Source organism: Pyrus communis, chromosome 13 (genome assembly GCF_963583255.1).
Source record: "Pyrus communis chromosome 13, drPyrComm1.1, whole genome shotgun sequence".
NCBI classification, from domain to species: domain Eukaryota; kingdom Viridiplantae; phylum Streptophyta; class Magnoliopsida; order Rosales; family Rosaceae; genus Pyrus; species Pyrus communis.
The window spans coordinates 7074286-7098220 of NC_084815.1; the positions used below are offsets into that span (position 1 = coordinate 7074286).

The 23935-nt window shown below is 38.5% G+C and overlaps 1 protein-coding gene and 1 pseudogene across 1 annotated transcript; one reads left to right on the forward strand and one right to left on the reverse strand.

Annotated features, from left to right (window-relative positions):
* Positions 1 to 966: 966 nt before the first annotated feature.
* LOC137713713 (probable inactive purple acid phosphatase 16) lies at positions 967 to 13074 on the reverse strand. Its single transcript, XM_068453055.1, has 5 exons — positions 12741 to 13074; positions 12011 to 12235; positions 11118 to 11394; positions 10786 to 10954; positions 967 to 1386 (listed from the first exon to the last, which is right to left on the reverse strand). Exons 1-5 carry the CDS (start codon positions 13000 to 13002, stop codon positions 1174 to 1176), a joined length of 1146 nt encoding a protein of 381 aa, XP_068309156.1. The 5' UTR covers positions 13003 to 13074; the 3' UTR covers positions 967 to 1173.
* A 7827-nt stretch (positions 13075 to 20901) lies between these two features.
* LOC137712165 (pentatricopeptide repeat-containing protein At1g05600-like) lies at positions 20902 to 23935 on the forward strand (annotated as a pseudogene).

Consider the following 23935-nt stretch of genomic DNA (forward strand, 5'->3'; position numbering starts at 1 on the left):
ATATTAACGGGTTGATTTCGGGTCGGGTCATATTACCCGTTTACTTTAACGGGTATTACACGACACGACCCGTTAAGCTATCGGGTATGACACGAAAACGACACGAACACGAGAAACACGACACGAATGCCAGGTCTACCTGCGGCATGATTCAAAGTTTGAGAGAATAACTTTTACTCTAAGTGCAATAAAATAAATTACGCTAGGTGCGAGAAAATAATTTGCAGGAACTAAAATTAATTGAAAATAGAAAGATAAGTAGGGATACATTTTGAATATATATTAAAAAAATTAAAAAAAAAAAGATAAAGCACGTTGGTGCAGAGACACTAAAAAGATGAGTTGAATGTAATGGTCGGAGACCTCTAAGACTCACCTAGAGGATCCTATATACTAATTGAGATCATCCACTCTCAATGAATGCCCCTTGATTGCCTATTGAGCCTTTATTTATTTATTTTTTTTTTTTTAAACAAACGATATTATCTACATTAAGAATAGGGTTTAGACTTAACCTTACAATAGGTTAGCAATAATGTGTGTGGTTCAAATTCCTCTTTGATAAGAATCGAACCAATGATCTCTCACTTACAAGTGAAGAGAAATACCACTAAACCGTAATACTAAATGGCCTCTCAAGCCTTGATTTATTTCCATTACAAAATTCAAAATATATTTTACTCAATGGCAAATATGATGATGTCTTTGTCTTCAATTTGCAAATAATTTCCTCCATGAATGTTATGATTGGTGATTATGACTCAATTCTTTTTTTCTTTTCTTTTTTTCACTATGACTAAATTCAAAATGATGACCATGCTATGTAGAAGATGCCAAATGTAGGTATAAACAGTGTGACACATTCTTGATCTTCGAATCAACCTACTAAATAAAAGCTGCAAAGTTATATGTAGTCACATAGAAAACGTAGGGTCACGATCTAGAATTTGAAATTTATTTCTGGCATTGCAGTATCTACGCATCATATCATATTGTTTATACATATATTGAGCGATGAATAAACAAAATGTATACGGTTTATATGCAGAGAGATGTACGGTCGTTTGTATGTATACGTATTATTTATTTTCATGTTATTTTATTGTACTTTTGTAAAGATGGAAAACTTCTCTCTCTATTGCAATGGGACATAAAATTAGAATGAAAAAGTTTTCAGGGACTCAAGACAACTTCACTATGGACATTGCCATCCTCCATTCTTATCCAAGATTTAACAGAGAAAGGCTTTTGAGTGATTTCCACAATTCTAGCTCCTCTATCCCAGTTTCCATAACCGCCATAACCGGTATGCCTAGCAAAACATAGCCACAATTCTTTATGGGGACAGCACCAGTCTAAGCCATGGTTGTGTCCTACAAATATTGCCTGCCGCAAACCCAAGGAAAATTGGTTACCACAGAGGCTCATGAGTTTCACAATGTGTTACTGTATAGCTCAATCTAAAATCATCATACTATCGTATAAGTTGCAGCATCTTAGGACAATATCAATTTCCGTCTACCACAACACAAAAAGCGATATTGAAAGTAAACCGATAGCGTTTTGACAAACACCATGGCCTCTCACATTATTAAAAGCCTAATGAACTCTGGCACACGAAACAAACTAATCCAAGTAATTAATTAAGGTTTTTGATCATTGCCTAACGGGACTTACAAGTTCCCCCCAGATGCCTACAACCTTAAATTAATGTAGTTTTATTCACACTGGAACAACAAACAACGGTAACTCAACTAATATATGAGTTTCATTAACTCAATGATTACCAAGAATTAAAAAACAGTAACCAACAAGGGTTTGAAGGGAAAACCAAAAACCTAAACATCAACACCCCAGGCAAAGTTGTTAGCTACTAGTTTTTACAATATCAACGAGTGATTCAGGTGTTTTCTTTGTGCCTATCATTGTACAAATGGGGCATGGAATTACCTGGAATAGCTTAACAAACTAGAACGAACGGATGCTTGCTCCCACTTAAAGAAAAAGAAGGAACGAACTAGACTCTCTAATTCAACCTTTTATTGGCAAAAAAGCAAGAAAGGATCAACATAAACATGGACTTCCGATCAATTCTGACAAGCATAGCAAAACCCAACATAACCTTAGTAATAAACTACAAATGTGGGGTAACCGATTGTGCAACCATCCCATGTGAACAAGAACACAAACACACACAGATATTTGCAAGGAAGATAGGAAACCCATGCCTAATAGGTTATTAGCACTTGACCAACTCATTTTGATCCAACAAGATATTTGCGAAGAATCTTACATGGCGACATACCAATTGATAAACTAAAACCGTGAGGATAGTGAAAGCATGGCTTCATGAAAATGGAAACGTTTTGTAAGAGTCATGCATAACTACCTTGTTTGACATAATAACTAGTTTAAACGTTGCCCAGATAACAAATAAAAGCTAGAGATTCACTACAACAAAATGTCTTTTAGCAAGAAAAATTAGAAATTTATTTCCCTTAGTGACTGATTTCAGCCAAAAAATTATGTAGTTCTTGCAAAAAATGAGGCAGGTTTGTTCCCCTAAACTGGCGAAAGAAATTTATTTTCTCGCTAGACTGAGGTGTAGCGAGAAGAATGTATTTGCTTTTTAAAAAGTTCCTTTCCCTCCCTAAATTTATTCAGTCCCACCCACATTAACTTTTACTCCCTAAAATATTTCTAACAAGGAAACAACTTCTCGTTGTACCTCTCCCCCTACCAAAACAAACTCGCCTCTCTTCATCCTTTAATTTTTGTAAAATGCTTGGTTTTTGTATTTCATAAGGAAGCTTTGCCTCCCATCCCAAATTACCTGTGCATACAGATTTGCAAATCGTGGCTATGTATTCTTCGAAATAGGAGAATTTGAGAAGCATGTCAAGCTAGTAAGCTACCCTTTACATATATGGCTTGCCAATGTTTGATGACGGTCATAATCTTGAAATCTCTTGGCAAGGTGTTAATTAGATCATTCCATGTCGTTCATGTACCACGATTTTGTTTCCTCCAACATTAACTGTACGACTTTTTAGTTTTCTCCAATATCTTACTCGGTCACCAAAAAAATAAAAAAAATTAAAAATCCATTGTTAATTATTATTGTGAGAAAAGCTTAAATGACACAAAGCATTCATTTCCTACTTTATAAAATAGTTGTGATTTTAGGCAGGTCATTTTCATGAAAAAAGCGTGTGAGAAAATCTTTTGAAAAAATACGGATAAAAATGATCATCCACGAAAAGTGAGGCCTGGGTTCTCAGAAACAAAAAGGTTTTAGCAGCTTTTAATTAAATGGGCCGAGGCCCATTTTATTTGTTTTGCAAATTGTTTGCAGAAAATAGACTAGGAAACTCCTGCTTGCATTGAGAGCAAACAAACCATTCAGCTCAAACATTTTCTTAAACACTGATTCTTCACCATGTAAGATGAAAAATACAACAAATTTGCTTTAGGATTGGCTTGCTTGCCCTACAAACAAAACCATATTGGTACACAGGGTTCCGCCCGACTCGGCAATTTACACAGGTCTTGTATACAATAGGGGCATAATTCATAGCTGAGATCACAGCACTTTCCAAGTCTCCAGGGTATAAACCAAATGTAAGGGGCAAGTTAAAGCAGGATGTAGAAAGAATCAACTGACAGACTGAAACCTAGTTGATCCATCGAACAGTTTCGAGATGACAGAGAGTGAACAACTATTTTGTTGATGACAGGGAAAAATAATAGAACATGCATTTCCTGAAGTAAAATTGTCCTAGAACTTAGAGGGTGTGCATTTCCTGACTTTTACTCTTTGCAGTTTCTCTATACAGGACCACTTACTCTCTTACTCAACAACTCACCTAATACAGTTTTGAATTTTCTCATGATAGGAAAATTCATCGGTTGTGGTTGACACAAACAGATGTTACAATGATAATTGATATGTTATGTTTTGGACAAGAATCACAGGGAAATGATTTGTTTTACAATTCATGTAGTAAGTGACAAAAATCAACACAAGTCACCAGAACAAACCAATATCAATTTCCATAGAACGCAAAAAGCGATATTGAGAGTAAACCATAATGACTTGACAAACACCATGGCAGCTCAAATTATTAAGAGTCTAAAGAATTCGTAGAATTAGTAAAGAGTAAAACCAATACAAGTATTTAGCCCAAAGATTCTTAAAAGCTGAAACTACATTAGCTTTGTTCACATAGGAACAACAAAAAACGTCAACATAACACCCTCCGGAAATAGTGGCTAGATAGCTACTGTTTTTCACAATTCTATGAGCGATTAGGGTGTTTTCTCTGTTCCTATCCTACCAATGCAAAAACCGGGCATGGGATTACCTGGAATAGCCTAACTGTTGGTATTTGACAGTTTACTAACTCAATACCAAAATATGTGGGTGATAAGTTTACAAACTCTATCACACCTCTTTCACTTTGCACTCTCAAATAAAATTGGACAAAGAAAGAAATAGAGAAAGGAGGGAAGCAACAAGCTTTGGAAAAACACTTGGACTTTGATATATGAAAAAGGTTTACAAACTATTGGAATAAGAAAGCTTACAAGCTTCTTCACAATTGGAAGTGGGATTTGGATGGGATGGTTTACAATGTTTGAGAACTTGGGTATTTATAGCAAACCAAATGATTAAACTAAGATTATTTATTACCACACAAAACACATTAAATGCACCTAATAATTTTATTCAACCATACCTAACATTGCCTAACTTTCCATGCCTAACTTTGACATTGATTTTCAACAATAGCTAGTAACAACCTTTTTTTTATTTGAATTTCCAACACACCTCCTCAAATCAAAACGCCTTCATTCCTAGCATTTCACGCAGTAGCCGGAATGTTTCAATTGGCAATGGCTTTGTGAAGATGTCTGCCACTTGTTCCTTGGTGTGACAGTAGACAAGTTCAATTGTCTTTTGCTTCACATGGTCCCTTAGAAAATGGAACCTGGTATCAATGTGCTTGCTCCTTCCATGTTGAACAGGATTCTTTGCAAGTTTGATTGCAGACACGTTATCTACGTGAATCACAGTCGATTCCACTTGTGGATGACACACTGACTTCAACAGATTTCTTAACCAAATTGCCTCACACACGGTTGAAGCTACAGCAACATACTCGGCTTCACATGATGACAAAGCAACAATTGATTGCTTCTTTGAAGTCCATGAGAAAGCTGTTGATCCTAGAAAAAACACATAGCCAGTTGTGCTTTTCCTTTCATCTTGGTCACCTCCCCAATCACTATCTGAATAACCAAATAATTTTGCATCTTCACCAAAATTATAAAATAGACCATAGTTTAGAGTACCTCTTATGTACCTCAAAATTCTCTTGGCGGCCAGCCAATGAGACTCCCTTGGTGTTTCCATGTATCGACTCACGAGTCCAGCACCATAAACTATATCAGGTCTTGTGATTGTAAGGTACCTTAGGCTTCCAACGAGGCTTTTGTACACTGTTGAGTTTACAAACTCACCCTCTCCTCCTTTGGACAGCTTCAATCCAGTTGCGACTGGGGTATTGACAGTGTTGCACTTGTCCATATTGAACTTCTTCAATATGTCTCTCATGTACCTTTGTTGAGAGATGTAGATACCATCACTTTCTTGCTTCACTTCTATGCCAAGAAAGTATGACATTAATCCATTGTCAGTCATCTCAAATTCACTGAACATGGATTGCTTGAACTCATGGAACATTGCCTCATTGTTTCCTGTAAACAATAAATCATCTACATAGAGACAAATAATTAAGAACTCCCCTTTTTCACCATTCTTCATGTAAACTGAATGCTCGTATAGACATTTCTGAAATCCATTTTGGTGAAGGTAGTTGTCGATCCTTGAGTTCCAAGCTCGTGGTGCTTGCTTGAGGCCGTACAAAGCCTTCTTCAAACGATACACCTTATCTTCTTCTCCTTGTACTTGGAAGCCTTCCGGTTGTTCCACGTACACTTCTTCCTCAAGTACTCCATTAAGGAAGGCTGACTTGACATCTAGTTGATAAATTTTCCATTTATGATGTGCGGCAAGAGAGATTAGCAATCTTACCGTCAAGTCTCGCAACTGGAGCATAGACTTCATCATAGTCCACTCCATACTTCTGTTTGTAGCCCTTTGCTACAAGCCTTGATTTGTATTGATCCACACTCCCATCTGCAGTGCGTTTGATCTTGTAAACCCACTTGACACCAATAGCCTTCTGATTTGGTGGGAGCTTTGTCAGCTCCCAAGTGTCATTCTTCTCGATGGCATGGATCTCTTCTTCCATGGCTTTCTTCCAACAATCTTCTTCCACAGCTTCATTGAATGAGAAAGGCTCGTGGTCTGCATACAAGCAGAAAAGATTGGTTTCTTCTTCTTTTTCTTGTCCATAAATCTCTGTGAGACTCCTTAACCTCACTGGAGTTGAGGAGCTGCTTTCCTCACTAGATGTAAGACCACTCCTTGCAATTCTGTGCACTGGAGTTGTTGTGATTGTTTGAGCAGGCTGTTGCTCAATCGGTGGTACAACTTCTGGTTCTTCAAAATCAGTGGAGACGATCTTCTCTTTACTGACTTCTTTGTTGTTCCACGTCCATGTCTCTTCCTCACTGAAGATGACATCTCTACTAACCACTAGTTTGCCAGTTAGTGGGTTGTAGAGCTTGTATGCCTTGGACTCTTCACTATAGCCCACAAACACACACTTCTCATCTCTATCATCAAGTTTCCTCCTCTTGGCTTCTGGAACTTGAGCATATGCAACACACCCAAAAATTCTTAGGTGTGTAACATTCGGCTTGTATCCACTCCAAGCCTCTTGTGGTGTCATCCTCTTGACACTCTTTGTTGGACATCGATTCAACAAATAAATCGAACAAGCTACAGCTTCTGCCCATAACTCTTTTGGCAAATTCTTCTCCTTAAGCATGGACCTTGTCATGTCAAGGATGGTTCGATTCTTTCTTTCGGCTATCCCATTTTGCTGTGGGGTATAGGCAGCAGTAAGTTGATGCCTAATTCCTTGCTCTTTGCAGTATGCTTGGAAAGCATTGGAGGTGTACTCTCCACCTCTATCTGATCTCACAGCCACAAGCTTGTGGTTACTTTCTGCCTCTGTGAGTGCCTTGAACTCCTTGAAAATTTTTAGGGCAGCTGACTTCTCCTTGAGAAAATAGACCCAAGTCTTTCTACTGAAATCATCAATGAAGGTAATAAAATACCTATTACCTCCATAAGACATGGGATCCAATGGACCACATATATCTGTGTGCACCAACTGCAGTGGTGCCTTTGCTCTCCATGTATCACCAACAGGGAACGATAGTCGTGCTTGCTTGCCAAGCACACAACCTTCACATACTTGGCGTGTGGCTTCAATCTGGGGTAGACCACGAACCATTCCTCCATTTGACAGCAACTTTAGGCCATTGAAATTAAGATGGCCAAATCGAAGATGCCATTTCCATGACTCATCTTCCATTACACCGATGTTGCAGCTTCCAATCTTTGTGTTCAAATTCAACGGAAACATCCGGTTCTTTGACATTCGAACACGTGCAATAAGCTTTCTCCTTGAATTCCTGAGAGTGAGAAGCATGTTCTCCATATGTATAATGTACCCTTTCTGGAGCAGTTGACCAATGCTCAGAATGTTGCTCTTCATACCTGGTATGTAGTAGGTATCGGAGATGTATTCTTCTCTTCCATCCTTCTGGATGATCTTGATCTTCCCTTTGCCTTCAACTGGCAACTTTGAGGAGTCACCAAGACTTACAGATCCATAGGCCCCTTCTTTGAGTTCGGCAAAAAACTCATTCTTTCCACACATGTGATTGCTTGCACCAGAGTCCAAATACCAAACATCTTGTTGGCTACTGGAATCATGGTGTGCTAATAAGACTGTAAGTTCTTCATCAGTATTTCCACTTGATTCTGCCATGTTGACATGCTCACCATTTTTATGTGAACATTCATTGGCATAATGTCCATATTGCTTACAGTTGTGACACTGGATATGCGCCTTTCCTCGAGTAGATCTCCACTCCTGGGACTGACCTTGATTTTGTGCATAGCCTCGACCTCTTCCTCGGGCTCGTCCTCGGCTACGGTTGGATGAGCTCCCACGACGTGAGTTCCACTGCCCACGACCTTTATTTGGTTTGTCAATATTCAACTTTGACTCCAAAGCTTGCTCTAGCGTTGTGGGGCTTGCATTCTTCTGAATGCGTTGCTCGTGAACTAGGAGGGATCCTAGTAGCTCTTCTGCGCTCATCACCTCCAAATCCTTGGATTCCTCAATGGCAGTCACCACATGCTCAAACTTAGATGTGAGTGACCGGAGTATCTTCTCCACAACTCGTACTTCATCGAGTCTCTCGCCATTTCTCCTCATCTGATTTACTATCACAATGAGCCTTGAGTGATAGTCGGAGATGCTCTCCCCTTCATTCATATGAGCAGTTTCAAAATCTGCTCGAAGTGATTGTAACCTCACTTTCTTGACTCGATCTACTCCTTTGTAGATTGTACTGAGTGTATCCCATACTTGCTTGCTCGTTTTTGCTTCTGCAACCTTCTCGAACGTTGAATCTTCCAAACCCTGGTATAGAAGATACAGCGCCTTTTGGTCCTTCTTTCGTAAGTCCTTGAGAGTGTTCCTTTGATCCGCAGTATATACGGCTTCTTGCTCGGCAGTGGGTACAACATACCCACTACTGACAACTTCCCATAGCTCCTGTGATCCAAACAATGCTTTGAATTGGATGCACCATCTTTCATAATTTTCTTTCTTCAATGTGGGAACTTGGAGTTGCACTAAGTTGGACGCCATAACTGCTGCACCTGCCAGAATGGTATTCTGGCTCTGATACCAATTGTTGGTATTTGACAGTTTACTAACTCAATACCAAAATATGTGGGTGATAAGTTTACAAACTCTATCACACCTCTTTCACTTTGCACTCTCAAATAAAATTGGACAAAGAAAGAAATAGAGAAAGGAGGGAAGCAACAAGCTTTGGCAAAACACTTGGACTTTGATATATGAAAAAGGTTTACAAACTATTGGAATAAGAAAGCTTACAAGCTTCTTCACAATTGGAAGTGGGATTTGGATGGGATGGTTTACAATGTTTGAGAACTTGGGTATTTATAGCAAACCAAATGATTAAACTAAGATTATTTATTACCACACAAAACACATTAAATGCACCTAATAATTTTATTCAACCCTACCTAACATTGCCTAACTTTCCATGCCTAACTTTGACATTGATTTTCAACAATAGCTAGTAGCAACCTTTTTTTGATTTGAATTTCCAACACTAACAAACTAAAATAAACAGATGCTATGTACTTCAAATCCTCCTTAAAGAAGGAATGGACTAGAGTCTTTAGGCCTTAAAAACTCTGAAAATCATCTCCGCAACAATTAGTTAAGGCAGATTACACGGTTATATTTTTTCAAACTGTCGCGGATACAGTTGAATTTCTTTAGTAGTCCCTTGACTAGTCCATTGGGGATGTAGAGACATTTCATTCAAACTGCTCACTATTGGCGGTCAGCTAGGACATTTCATTCAACTGTTAAACATTTAAGTCAACTATTCCACTGGCCAGAGTGACTGAACCTCAAAAGCTCTTGGTCGGGTTGATCATAGCAGGCCTACAGAAGGTTGGATCTTTTTTGGCCTTTTCTCTTCCAGGGTTCCACCTATGCCGCTATTTGAGTCCTAGAATTGACCTATACGAAAAATATGGGTAAAGTCCTGCACTCACTAGACATAACCTCTGCCTTGATGATGACCTCCTTCTGCTGATGCAAGTCTTATTGCATATGACTTGATCTTCTTCATGTCTCGTGGTTTCTCGAGGCCTTCAAGTCTTCACTTTGATTCCAGTCTATGCTAAGTTCTGGTTCATGGAATTAGAATTTCCACGTTCATAGACTAGAAGTGACAAATTTTCATAATTGGGTACATCCACAAAAATTCACCATTTTTTAATATTTTCATGAAATTTTTCCATAATTTCCAAGAAAACGGTTTTATAATCAGAGCAGGTGTTGTACAATGTTAAAGTTGGAACGTCGAACCTAAAACTAATTGACCTTGGTGGGAGAGGGACAAAGTTTCCTATAATTTGATGCAAGGCTTAAAATAACCGACATGAGATTTTTACTATTCCTAGCACGTCGCATCACCTAAAGCCAGACTAAACCAAACACGTGGATAATTGGGTGACATGGACAATTTGTGGCTAAATTGGGCCTTGCAATTTGTTACATTGTCAAAGTTGGAGCAGCCAAAACCAATTGGTGACCGGTAGACTGGAGACGCTTATTGTACTTCAAGGAAACATTCCTCACACCCACCCCACTGATGCACTTCAAAAGAAAAACAAAAGCATATAGAGCTTAACAAATTCGTACAAACTTCAGATGTTAAAGTCTAACGCTCTCGAAATCATATACAAGTTAATCCATTCTAAGCATATCTAGCTTATGATACAGTTAAATTGTGTTTGTCCCTGTATTTTATTAACCTAAATTTATAGATAAATGTAAAGAGGGTGTCTGTATGCGTGTATTAGTTCATTACGTGTGCGTTTGTCTGTCACTACAAGGACATTGTACCCTTTTTCAAATTTTCACAGGTGTCTCCCACCTGGATTCATGCATGTAGGGTAAGCATGCTCATCTATGACCAAACCTACGTATGAAAAATTTTTATGGGAGGCACAAGATTTGATCTCACCTTGGCAGATTTCCTTTTGGCCAAAAGTTTCATCATACCCATTTCAGCTTCTTGAGGTGCTACTTGCTCTTCGTTAAGTGAACCCACGCAAGGCTTGTGTATGCCTAACTTTGGAGCAACTTTCTCATATGCACGACTTGGTATATGCCAGAAGATTATCTCTGGGACACTGCAAAATTTGATTGACAAGAAATAAAAGAGTGAAAATAAAAAGAAGATTTAGTACTGTGAATCAATTTTGTATTCTTCTGAGAAAAGAGCAGTAAACGTATACTTGTTAATAAGATGAAAGATGTACAATGGTATCAGGTAATACTTCCATACTTTTCTACCTTGAATCAGGGTTAATCTCTAGAGCTTTCAGCCGGAACCATTCTGCTTGGGCGCTGGATATAACTTCTGGGTAGGAACCACCACCAGAATCTAGGAAGTACAAAAATGCCACAGCTGACTTGGGATCTTCTGATGACAAAACTTGGAGGACATAGTTGGATACACTAGGCCAAAGCCCCTTCGGGCCATATCTAGAATGTGATAGCATATTAAGCTCAATCTCATTTTTCATTAGCTCCAAACGTTGAGTTCCCTGGAAGCTACAGTCTTCTTTCCCTACAGATCAGATGGCGTTGTAAGAGATCTCTTACTGATTATTCTAGAACAAGTATAAAAAATAACAATTATTCTTAGTGATTATTCTCCTAAAAGTATAACTTACCTAAATCAATTGTGAGAAGAGAATCAAACTTTATGATGGCATTGACATATTTTGTTTGCATCGATCAAACTCAATGTTTCAAAGAAATATGATTACAATTGAAGGCAATACAATGCAAAGGGATTGAATAAATGGAACAGTAGTTGATGCTCCTAAAGTAACAGGTATCAGAAACTGTCAAGAGTCTCCTGTTTTTCGGTTCATCAAACACAGATTTGAATGCTTTCATTCAAATGTATAACAACATTACTTTTGCAGCCTAGAACGAACAAAGTAAGAAAAATAAAAGTTGACACTTTAATGTGAATGGCAATGTTCGTGGAAAAAAAGTTGATGTGGGTGACTTTCTTTTATATGTTTATGTTTCGATTCCAGATTTTGAAATAAGCCTACAGAAAGAGGTCGTCAATGCTAAAAGTGGAGAAATTAGTCAGTATTAAGAAGTACTAAGCAAAAGCAAACAAGTTGATCAAAATTGTGAACACATATTAGATCAAACTTCTAATTCACCTGAGCATGATGAATTGGCTACAGGACAATGAATTTTAGGAATTCCAGGAGCCGAAAACCACTCAATCGGCCACTCAAATGCTGCATCATCATGGTTCCCAAACACACTGGCCCAAGGAATACCCCTGGCTCTTGTTGGAGAAATTGCCTGATCCCAATACAAGCTTGCATTTCTAATTAATATATTATTAGCTGTGATGACATCTCCGAGATAGATAACAAATTCTGCAATGTACGTGCCATTCATTAGATATATGATTGCTATATGAACATTGGTGAAATGATGGAAGCATGGTTTACTTACTGCAACAGAACCAAAGGGAAAACTTAGAAAATTTATTGAACAAAATATATCACATTGTAAAGAAGCCTAAACAAAAGATCGTCACACTGACAGGAAGTACTTTTTTTCGTGTGTTGGCTTTCTTCGAAAGCTATGAATCGTCCTTACTTGATTTCCCTTAAGTGATTTCCGCACGCTTATTTTCTTGCTCTACCGCACACCTTTTTTACTATCGTTTGGGTTGAATAAAATGAACCGAGAATCAAGGGAGCTAAGCCTTAATGGGCTGCGATTCAAATTCGCCTTTGACGAGAATCCAACCTAACAACTCTCACTTACAAATGAAGAGAATACCAGTACTAAGTGGCTAGACAACATGGAAGTTAAATGCATACACTAAAACATGAGAAACGGCTAATGAGAATTGAGATAACTTGTTTTGGTCACCTGGGGTTTCATGATCGAGTATAGAGGACATGACTCTAGTAGAATTGACATCCTGGAGAGGGCCCCAGTCGGTGGACTCGGCCTCTCCAAAATGCAGGTCGGCGAACAGAGCGATCTTGAACGGTGCACCTGCTGCGCCCGGCCGTAGATCGTAACCTTCTGCCTTGGTGGGTAGAGCGACGACGACGGAGATGATCAGAGAGTAGATGATGATGATGTATAGACATGATGTGAAGAACAAGAATTGCCCCGTCTCTGTCATGACGCAGTAAAGCAGGGCTGCAGGCGCGCTGTCGTGCTGTCGTGTTTAATGTTAACGACGGCATATTCCTTATGAGACGAGGACGATGCCTATGGCCTTTTTGGTGAGAAAGAGGCGGCATATTCCTTTTCGGTGGGAAAGGTTACTTGCTGTAACGCTTTAGTAGTATTTTTCTTCACTTGTGAGTGAGATGTCATATATTCAATTATCGCTACAGACGAGTTTGAACCATATTATTGTTAACCATTATGAGGCTAAGTTCACCCCCTTCCCTTAATGTAAATAATATTGTTTATTCAAAAAATAAATAAATCACTTTCCTATAACAAAATAATATAGAAAAACCTGTCAATACTAGGATATAGTTGTTGCAGTCCTATTAGATTAGGAACGTGATTGTATAAATTCTAGTGTATTTAGGAGTATCTTGTATATTTACTTTAGTAGTTTAATTCCTATTAGAGTTGTAATCCTAATAGGTTAAGGATTTAACATTTCCTACTACTATGCATAAAGGCACAATAGGGTGGAACGGCACACACCTCCTAATTACATCACAATGGGGTGAAACAGCACACACCTCCTAATTACATCTCTATCTTCCCTCTCTCTTGCCACCAGCCATCTCCCTCTCTGTCCTAAATACAGTTCAGTCAAATAGGCCCAACACATTATTAGCACAATCTTGTCAAGAACTGAAGGATCATGGAGAAGGCTCTCTTCTACAACATCGAAAGGCTTTTAATTATTTTCTGTCAATCAGATTCTTCTAAAATAAATTAAGAAATTTGAAGAAGCCTTGAAGCATGAAAACATTCCTTATGATGCATGAACCCACTATATTTATATTTTCCTTTCAAATATATATATTGTATATATATGTTCATATATTTTTGTCAATATATATAATTGTTAATGCAATACGCAATTATGCTATGTGGAATTTGTGAGTCAAAACATCGAAATTAATTTAGAAGCAATTCGGAAAACAAAACGACAACAAAAAAAAAAAGGAAAATAGGATTTATGTAGCACCGCCACCGCACCACTGTGGCACCATCGCTAAACCATCGCGCTGTCCTGCAGCCCAGCCACGTGGAGAATACCCTTGGAACGGTGTCATTTTTGACACCTTGGACGGATTGCAATAGCCTTTTGGGCTTGCTGCCATTAAACTACAACTAGGCCTAGGCCTAGGTCAAATTGCAAATGGGCATGAAGCCTTGGCCTACACCAACATGCCTAAAGCCTGTTGGCCAACAGTCTCGGCTCGTGATCACCATAAGCCAGCCCATGCGGCCGAGCTTGCCTAGACCACCCCAAAACCAAAGCTAGCAATTTTGCTGCTGGGCTTATCCCAGACTCACGGCCTGTGGACTATAACCATGATCGGGCTACCCTGCAGCAACCCATGGCCCACAAAGCCTTTTTAGGGCCTTGCCCTACTCACGGCACCCAAGCCTAATGCTATTGGGCTATGGTTTTTCGAATCCAATGTTATTTTATGGCATTTTCTATAATTTTAACCCAAATGTTATATTATTTTTGCTTTTACAATCGACCCTGTATGGTCCGATCTATTGAATTAATTAAAGTGACCAGCAGTCCATTAATCTGACAATTAATCCAAAATTATTGACCTGAATTTCACTTTTTGGCAATTAACGATTCAATAAATTATTTCGTTTCTTTGAACCGTTGACTATCTTTCGTAGTCCTGAAGCACTCAGACTTGGGTTCTTAAAGCAACCACAAACCCCCTACGCTTTATTGTATATTGTATTATGTGTTCTTGCAGGTACCCCTATATATGAACTAAATGTTCATAGCTAAATCAAACCTGTAGTTTTGAATTTAGTGCTTTTGAAAACCCGCAGTTTTCATTCTAAACTTACCACATGAAACCCGTAGCTTTCATGTTTAAATTAAACCAATACATATCTTGTATCCTCTGTTTAGGGACATATCGAACTTGAACAAGCTTGATTTCACCGCTCTGGAAGTCTATGGAAGAAACTACCTAAAGTGGGTTCAAGACGTAAAGCTTCGTCTTACTGCAAAGAGTCTTAGAGCTACTATCGAATAACCAACCAACAATGAATCTCAGAAAGCTACTGCTATGATCTTCATCCGTGGACACATCCATGATGCACTATAGACTAAGTACTTCACAAAGGAAGATGCATGTACCCTCTAGCTCGCTCTAGCCGATCGCTTCAATCACCAGAAAGACATTTACTTGCCTGAAGCAAGACACAACTAGCAACATTTATGCTTCAAAGACTTTAAGTCCATGAATGAATACAACTCTGAAGTTTGTAGAATCCAATCATTGCTTAAGTTCTGTAAAAAGGACTTAACCAAACAAGATCTCCTCGAAAAGACCTATTCGACCTTCAATGCCACCAATACTGTTATGCAACAACAATATAGAGCACAAAAGTTCACCAAGTTTTCGGATTTGATATTTGTTTTACTTTTCCCTATGGCGCAAGTTTTCAGCTGACTTCAGGAAAATGGCCTTACAGCTACCTTTTGTAATGTGCCATGTGATTGATTCAACCATTTTTTGGTGAAGAATCATTAAGCTCGACCCGCTGGAGCGAACATTGTGCCTGAAGCGCATGCGACCAATTTTAGCAGCCACAACCGATGGAAACCTCGTTATGGCCGTGGAAATGGGCAGCAAGCCCCACCACGGGCCCAAGGTCAACAAAACAGAGGCCCACCCAATGGAGGAAATTTGACCCAGAAGTGCCAATCCCTTGCACCTGAGGCCTCAAACTTCAAGAACAAGGGAAAAACTATCGTTCAATCGGCTTCCATTGAAATAGACATGTGTTATCGCTGCGGATCAAAGGATCATTGGTCACGCATATGCCAAGCTAACCCCGAAGCCATTACCAAGTATCATTCCCATCGTGAGTCTAACTTTGTGCTTGTAGAACTTCCCGAAGATACTACTACAACTTTAGAGGTTTCAGATTTTCAGGAGGCATCCGCTCGTATGGAAGAATAAAGTTTTATTTTTCTAAAGACATGTTAGGGTGTTTTACACCCCTAGTGGCCGAACCCCACCCCCCCCCCCTAAATTTTGAGGTTTATGTTTTAATTTTCGGACAATTTTTCTAAGTCTTTGGAATTATTTGTTTGGTTTTGGTTTGTTTTGAATTATGGACAATTATTTTATGGATATTATTTCTCGAATTGATCAATTGAATGAATGGAATTATATTTATGCATGTGACTGATTCAATTAATTTATTTCTAGGTATGACTTGTGGAGAAGTTAGTTGTTTGGCTGATAGTGCCACCACGCACACCATATTGTGTGAAAAACAATATTTTACTAATTTTATACCTAAAAATGTACCTCTGACAACCTTTTCAAGCTCATCCAACCTAATAGAAGGATATGAAAATGCTCGTATAATGTTGTCTAATGGTACTGAATTAACCATTAAAAAGGCACTATATTCTCCATGTTCTGGAAGAACGTTGCTGACTTTTAGAAATATTCGAGATAATCAATATCATGTTGAAACCACTGAAGAGTATGGTTCTGAATTTCTTTGTATCACTTCTTACAAATATGACCAGAAGCGTATTCATGAGAAGCTGGAACGTCTCCCGAATGGGTTGTACATAACAACCATTCGTGCAATTGAGAACTATCACATGGCCAGCCCTATGACCGAATTCCATACCACTTTGTTGTTTTGGCATGATCAAATGGGACACCCCGAACGAGATATGATGTGTCATATCCTCATAGTATCACATGGGCATCACTTGAAATCTTATCCCGGTCATCCGTTTTGCAAAACATGCTCCCTAGGGAAGTTGAACATTCAACCCTCACTTACAAAGATTATTCACGATCCCCTAAGTTTCTTCAAAGGATTCAAGGGGATATTTGTGGACCTATCTAACCAATATGCGGACCATGTAGATACTTCATGGTGTTGGTTAATGAATCGGTGCGATGGTCATATGTCTACTTATTGTCCACACACAATGATGTATTTGCAAAATTCTTAGCACAAATTATTAAGCTTAGGGCTCACCACCCTGATTATCCGATTAAGTCGATTCGACTGGATAATGTTGGAAAGTTAATGTCACAGACCTTTGACGATTATTGAATGTCTGTTAGGTTTGATGTTGAACATCGTGTACCTCATGTTCACACTCAAAATGGCCTAGCATAAGCTTTCATAAAGTTCCTTCAAACGATATCTCGAACTTTGGTTATGCGAACCAACTTGCTAGTATCTGCTTGGGGCCATGCAATATTGCACACAGCTATGTTGGTTCACATGAGCCCCATGCTACCCAACCTCATTCACCGTTACAGTTGGTTACTAGATATGAACCTGACATCTCGCATTTACGTGTGTTTGGGTGCGCAGTATATGTGCCAATAACGCCGTCACTACGTACCAAAATGAGTCCTTAAAGAAAAATAGGAATCTATGTCAATTATGATTCATCATCCATTATTCGCTACGTAGAGCCCTTAACATGAGATCTTTTTACCTCATGTTTTTTGGATTCTCACTTCGATGAGATAGTCTTCCCGTCATTAGGAGGAGATAAGATCACTAAAGTTCATGTAGAACGTCGTAAATTATTGTGGATTACTCCCACTATGTTTGATTTAGATCCCCGCACACTTCAGTCTGAAACTAAAGTGTGACACATTCTAGATCTTCAGAGCATCGTTCAAAGCATGTCAGATACTTTTACTAATCGAGCAAAGATGACGAGATCACATATACCCGCTGTAAATGCACCTACAAGGATGGACGTACTTAATGTATGTCGTAACACTGCCTTGGAAGGCCGCACCGTCCCTGAGGGTCAAGCAACCACACCTTCCACGTGGCCCGGTACACTGGCAGTTAGCCAATCACCTGCTCCTACCCTAAAGCCTTTTAGGCCCCCTGGTTCAAAGGATTCACAACCCCAGAAAAGGAAAACGGCACAAACTAGTGACCCTAGTCTAAATATGACCATTGCTTACTCATTTGTTCCCACACATAAGGTTATTCTAGATTATAGTGATGTCTTAGATGAGACAAACCGGCCTCCCTAGAATCGTGAGACTTCGATCCATTACACAGTATTGGATGAGGTTTGGAATCGGAATGAGATGATTGTCGATGATGTATTTGCGTATACCATTGCTTCTGACGTCATGCTTAGCGATGACATTGAACCATGTTCCATTGATGAATGTCAACGTAAAACGGATTAGTCAAACTGGAAATAAGCAATCAGGTTGAACTTGATTCGCTCACGAAACGTAAGGTGTTTGTGCCTGTAGCTCATACTCCGCCACATGTGAAGCCCGTGGGCTACAAGTGGGTTTTCATGATGAAGTCTAATGAGAAGAATGAAATAGTGCGATACAAAGCACACCTCATAACGCAAGGCTTCTCTCAACGCCCTGGGATTGATTATGAAAAGACGTATTCCCCCGTAATGGACGTCATAATGTTCTGCTACCTTAGCAAGTTGATAGTTTCTGAAAAACTGAATATGCAGCTTATGGACGTGGTAATCGTGTATCTCTATGGGGATATAGATACGGAAATCTACATAAAAGTTTCAGAAGGACTTCCATTGACTGGTTCAAATAGTTCTAGACCACGGAACACTATCTCGATTAGATTGAGTAGATCACTCTACGAATTAAAACAATCCGGGTGAATGTGGTATAACCGTCTGAGTGAATATTTGACGAGTCAGGGTTATGTGAACAATGAAGAATGCCCAAGTATGTTCATTAAGAAGTCACATTCCGGATTTGCGATGGTTGAAGTTTATGTCAACGACATGAACCTCATCGAAACTCTTGCAAACCTTGAGGAAATTGCCGTTCACTTGAAATCGGAATTTGAGATGAAAGATCTTAGGAAAACTCGATATTGTCTCAGCCTAGAGATCGAGCGTTGTTCGAATGGAATCTTAGTACATCAATCGAACTACACCCATAAGGTGTTGCGACGTTTTAATGAGGATAATGCTAAACGAGATCATTTCCGTCCCAATGAGGATGAGGAAGAGATTTTGGAGCCTGAAGTTTCATATCTAAGTGCAATTGATGCTTTATTGTACTTGGCTCAATGCACTAAACCTAACATCTCCTACGCTATTTATCTTTTGGCTAGATACAACAACGCGCCTACACGCAGACGCTGGAATTGTGTTAAAGACATTTTCCGCTACCTCAAAGGTACGACAGATTTGGGCTTGTTCTACACCCATGAATCCTCGAGATGAGCCACCGCCCCCTCGATCCTCGGGTTGATTCTCGCATCGTTGGTTACGCATATAATGGTTATCTATTTGACCCACATAGGGCACGTTCTCAAACGGGCTATGTCTTTACTGTTGGAGACACCTCTACATCTTGGAAGTCTACCAAGCAAACGTTAGTTACGACTTCTTCGAACCATGCTGAGATTTTCGCCCTACATAAAGCATCACGTGCGTGCTTTTGGTTGAGAGCAATCATGGAACATATTCGAAGCACTAGTAGTTTTTCTTCCGCCATTAACCTTCCTACGACAATCTTTGAAGACAATGCAGGATGTATCGAGTAGTTAAAGAAGGGATGCATCGAGGGAGACAACTCCAATCACATAACGCCAAAGTTCTTTTATTCTCACCAGTAACAACAACATAAGAACATTAAAGTCAAGCAAATTCGTTCCCAGGACAACCCAGCCGATCTCTTCACCAAGTCTACTTTTCAAAAGCTCGTCCAAGGAATTGGTATGCATAAATTATCTAAGTTGAATTGCTTGTAGTTCTCTTATTTGGAAGTTATGTCTAACTCAGGGGGAGTATCCTGAAGCATACTCACTTGATCTTAATGTACTCTTTTTTCTACGATTAGGATCATTTTTCCCACTAGGTTTTTGCTACCTAATGAGGTTTTGATGAGGTGCCCATCCTGGGATGATCATACTCCGTTGAGTTCACTACTTTCATCCTGTTTGACATTTGTTTTAGACATTATGCATACTTCTCACTTTTCTCCTTAGTCTATGGGTTTTTACCTACCTTAGGTTTTACCATAGCGAGGTTTTGTGACTTTTACTACACATGCATACTTTCTTTTAAATTTGAGACTTGCATTCACCAATTGTGCTGACGACTTCATCAACTGTTCTACCTTATTTGCTAAAGATCTGATGCGATGTTTTGTTTGAGTATTTACACACTCAAGGGGAAGTGTTGCAATCCTATTGGATTATGAATGTGATTGTGTAAATCCTAGTGTATCTAAGAGTATCTTTTATATTCCCTTTAGTAGTTTAATTCCTATTAGAGTTGTAATCCTAATAGGGTAAGGATTTAACCTTCCCTACTGCTATAAATAAAGGCACAATGGAGTGAAGCAACACACATCTCAAAACTACATCTTTCTCTTCTCTTTCTGTTGCTGCTGGCCCCCTCCCTCTCTATCCTAAATACAGTTCGGTCAAATAAGCCTACACCAATAATGAATTTCTTCTTGACTAATAAACAAATTGTTTCGCCCCTACTAGTTATTTTAATTAATTATTAATGTTTAATCTATTGGCTTGGATTTCATATAACACTGCAGCAAAATGAAAACACAACAGCAACTCGACCAAAACTAGCCAGAAACAAAAACACAACAATTAGTTCGTTGATGCAACTAGTTCAACAAGACGATAAGGAATCTATAGGAGCAAAAATGAAGCTATAAGCAAGTCAATAAGACAATGGGCCCGCCCAATAAGTCCATGACTGCCTTTTAATCTTCACAAAATAGGTTTTGTAGTTGCCCACCAACTATTTGAAAAATTGCCCAACTGAAAGTTTTCAATATTGAATCAAATTTCAAACCATGAGTATAAGATGGTCGGGTCGAGGCTACTAACACCCACACATCTTTCTCAGATTATACAAGAGCAGAAAAAACTTGTTGATGGCCCTCCAAATTTCAACTCAAGCAAAATCTAAGTATCCCAATTACTGTCACAACGGTCTAGTCTACACCACCATGATCAGCATTCTTGGAAACTGTGGCCGAATCGCTGAGATGAAGGATGTGATTAATGAGATGATAAACGACTTCTGCGAATCCAAAGATTTAGTTTTTGCAACTGTAATTAAAACCTAGCAAGCTGGATTTTTGGAGGATGTAGTGTCTCTATTTAACAACATTTCCAAGTTCAACTATGATAATTGGACACATTCTTTCAATACCTTTTTGCAGATTATGGTCAATGAATCTAAACTTAAAGCTGCTCGTCCTATTTTTATGGAGCATTGTTATGGGTGGGAGGTGAACTTTCAGGTTGGGTCCTTGAATTTGCTCATGCTTGCTTTAAGCCAAAATGGTCGTTTAGATATTACCCTGCAAGTTTAAAAGGGTCGTTTAGATATTACCCTGCAAGTTTTTCAAGAGATGGATTATCAGAGTTTAATCCATATAGGGAAAATTACTGGATTTTGATGAAAGGGTTGTGTGAAGATAAGAGACTCAATGAGATGACCCATTTGTTGTATTCAATGTTTTGGAGAATTTCTCTGAAGGTTTGTGGTGAAGATGTTGTAATTTATAGAACCTTGTTAGATGCCTTGTGTGATACTGGAGAGATAGACGAAGTTGTCAAAATTCTTAGTATTAAGGAGGGGGCTCAAGGCCCCTAAGCGATGTAGACAAAATCTTGATTTCAGACGTTATGGCAGTGGCACAGACATGGAAATGATTAAGCTGTTGATTAATGAAGCTCTAGTGAGAGGTGGGATTCCCAATTTGGCAAGTTATAGTACTATGGCAATTGATCTTTACAATGAAAATAAGATTTGTGAGGTTGACAAAGTGGTCAAGGAAATGTAAGATAAGGGCTATAGGCCAACAACGTTGGTCTTTGAAGCAAAAACAACTGCATTGTGTAAAGAAAAGAAAGTTGTGGAAGCAGTCGAGGTGATTAAAAAGGAAATAGAGGAGGCAAACTATGTACTGATGTGGTAGAAACTAGCACACAAATTAAACCCTATAATTTAGACAATTGTAGTATGAGCAAGTAAGGATCGTTCTAGGTCGGGGATTAGGAGGGATGCTAATCAATACAAATTAAACTTAAAAAACTGAAAACTAAGCTAGACTAACACAAAAAAAGAACTGAGGGGGATTTTTGGACGAATTTTAACAAAAATAAATTAAATTGCAGCAAACGAATTAGGTCTTGTACGAGATATAGGTGAAAGGCTAGCTAGAGGATTGTTCTCCACACATGAAACATATGCATACAAATTGATTTCCAATTATTATTTCTATAAACCATGAAACAATGCCCCAAATTAATTGTGAATTGCATAAATTAACTCTCAGATTTTCCTAGGTTCATTGAATTGGACTCAGCGACCCAACCAAATTATTCTTCTCAAGTTCCTTAACTATGAAAAGCATGATAGAGATACATCTCAAAGATCATTAAGTTTTGTGAAAATCATAAGCATTGACGAAGTATTCGTAACTATGAAAAGCATGATACTCCTACCAAGAATTTACTTAACTCAATCATGACTAGTGACTTTTACTACTTGCAAATATAAGTTCATAACGATTAGGTGAAATTCCCTTATATTCTAGCATCAAATCCCTGCATGCAAATTAAGTATGCATCCTTAATAAACATACAAGAATAAGTTCTCTATAAAGCAGATAGGTAAATCGCATTCATGTTTTATGAAACAATAACTGGATGTAATCAATTTATATAAAACATATGATCACAACCTCAAATTCACCTCTAGCTAAAAAGAAATTTAGTTACGCATGTTCAACATAACTGAAAAACAATCTAAAATAAACATTAAAACTAAACAAGGATAGAAAGAACTCTGAAAACTCCAACGGTTGAATGGCAGGTTGCAGCACAATCTCTCTCCTCTAATATTTGTGGCACAACTTGTTTATATAGGGCAAATGGCACGGCTGAATCCAAGGAGAAAAAGGATTAGGGTGTTTGAATTATCTTAGGACTCCAAGAATCAGATGGGAATTATTTAGAGTGTGATAAGGATTCCTTTTGCAGCTGGAAATAAGATGAGATAATGTTGGATAAAATGGGATAATGTTGGATAAGGTTATATGAGATAAGAGAAGACTGGATAAGATGAGATAAGTTTGGATAAGATAATGTTCCTCTCTAACTATGATTCATCTTTCCTGTGTAATTCCTTGTCTTCCAAGCCTCAACTTTAATTTCTCTAGATTTTAGCACATGTCTAGCACCATTTAAACACCAAAAACATTCAGCCCATATGCCATCCGCACATGTTATCCAATCCAAGTCCAAAACTGCTCCAAATTGATCCATTTGATTATTTATTGTCATCTTTACCAACTAGACCTACAATAATACAAAAATAACATAAATTACCAAAATAAATGGACATTAACGACATAAATGCAAAGAAACAAGATAACAAAGTTGCATACATATGCTCCTATCATTTACCAACTTTAAGAGTGTATAATGTTGTTATGAGATGTCTTTGTAACGAAGGGCAATCAGTTCTGGCCATTTCTTATTTGAAGAAGATGGAAAAGCAAATGGGTTGTTTTGCTGACAAGAAAACTTATGGCATTCTAGTCGATGGGCTTTATGATGAGAGTCAATTTCTAGATGTGAATCGAGTATTGCAGGAGATGTTGATCAAGTCACATTGGCCCTGTGTTGAGACTTACAATAGATTGATTAGGGGTATTTGCAAAATGGGCTGGCAATATGAAGTTGTTATGTGGTTGGAGGAGATGATGAGTCAGTCTATGATACCGGAATATTCAATTTGGAACTCATTGGTGTCATCTGTGTGTTGTAGCATGGCCAATGTTAAGGCTTGCTCTGAGACTTGTAACCGATTAAAGAATTCTTAA

Excerpts from the sequence above, each read along its gene's own strand:
- LOC137713713 (XM_068453055.1), bottom strand. The coding sequence starts at position 13,002 with ATGACAGAGACGGGGCAATTCTTGTTCTTCACATCATGTCTATACATC. Across the intron at positions 11,395-12,010 it reads AGCCAATTCATCATGCTCAG|GGAAAGAAGACTGTAGCTTC; the intron begins GTGAATTAGAAG and ends TCTGATCTGTAG. Across the intron at positions 10,955-11,117 it reads GAGATTAACCCTGATTCAAG|TGTCCCAGAGATAATCTTCT; the intron begins GTAGAAAAGTAT and ends CAAATTTTGCAG.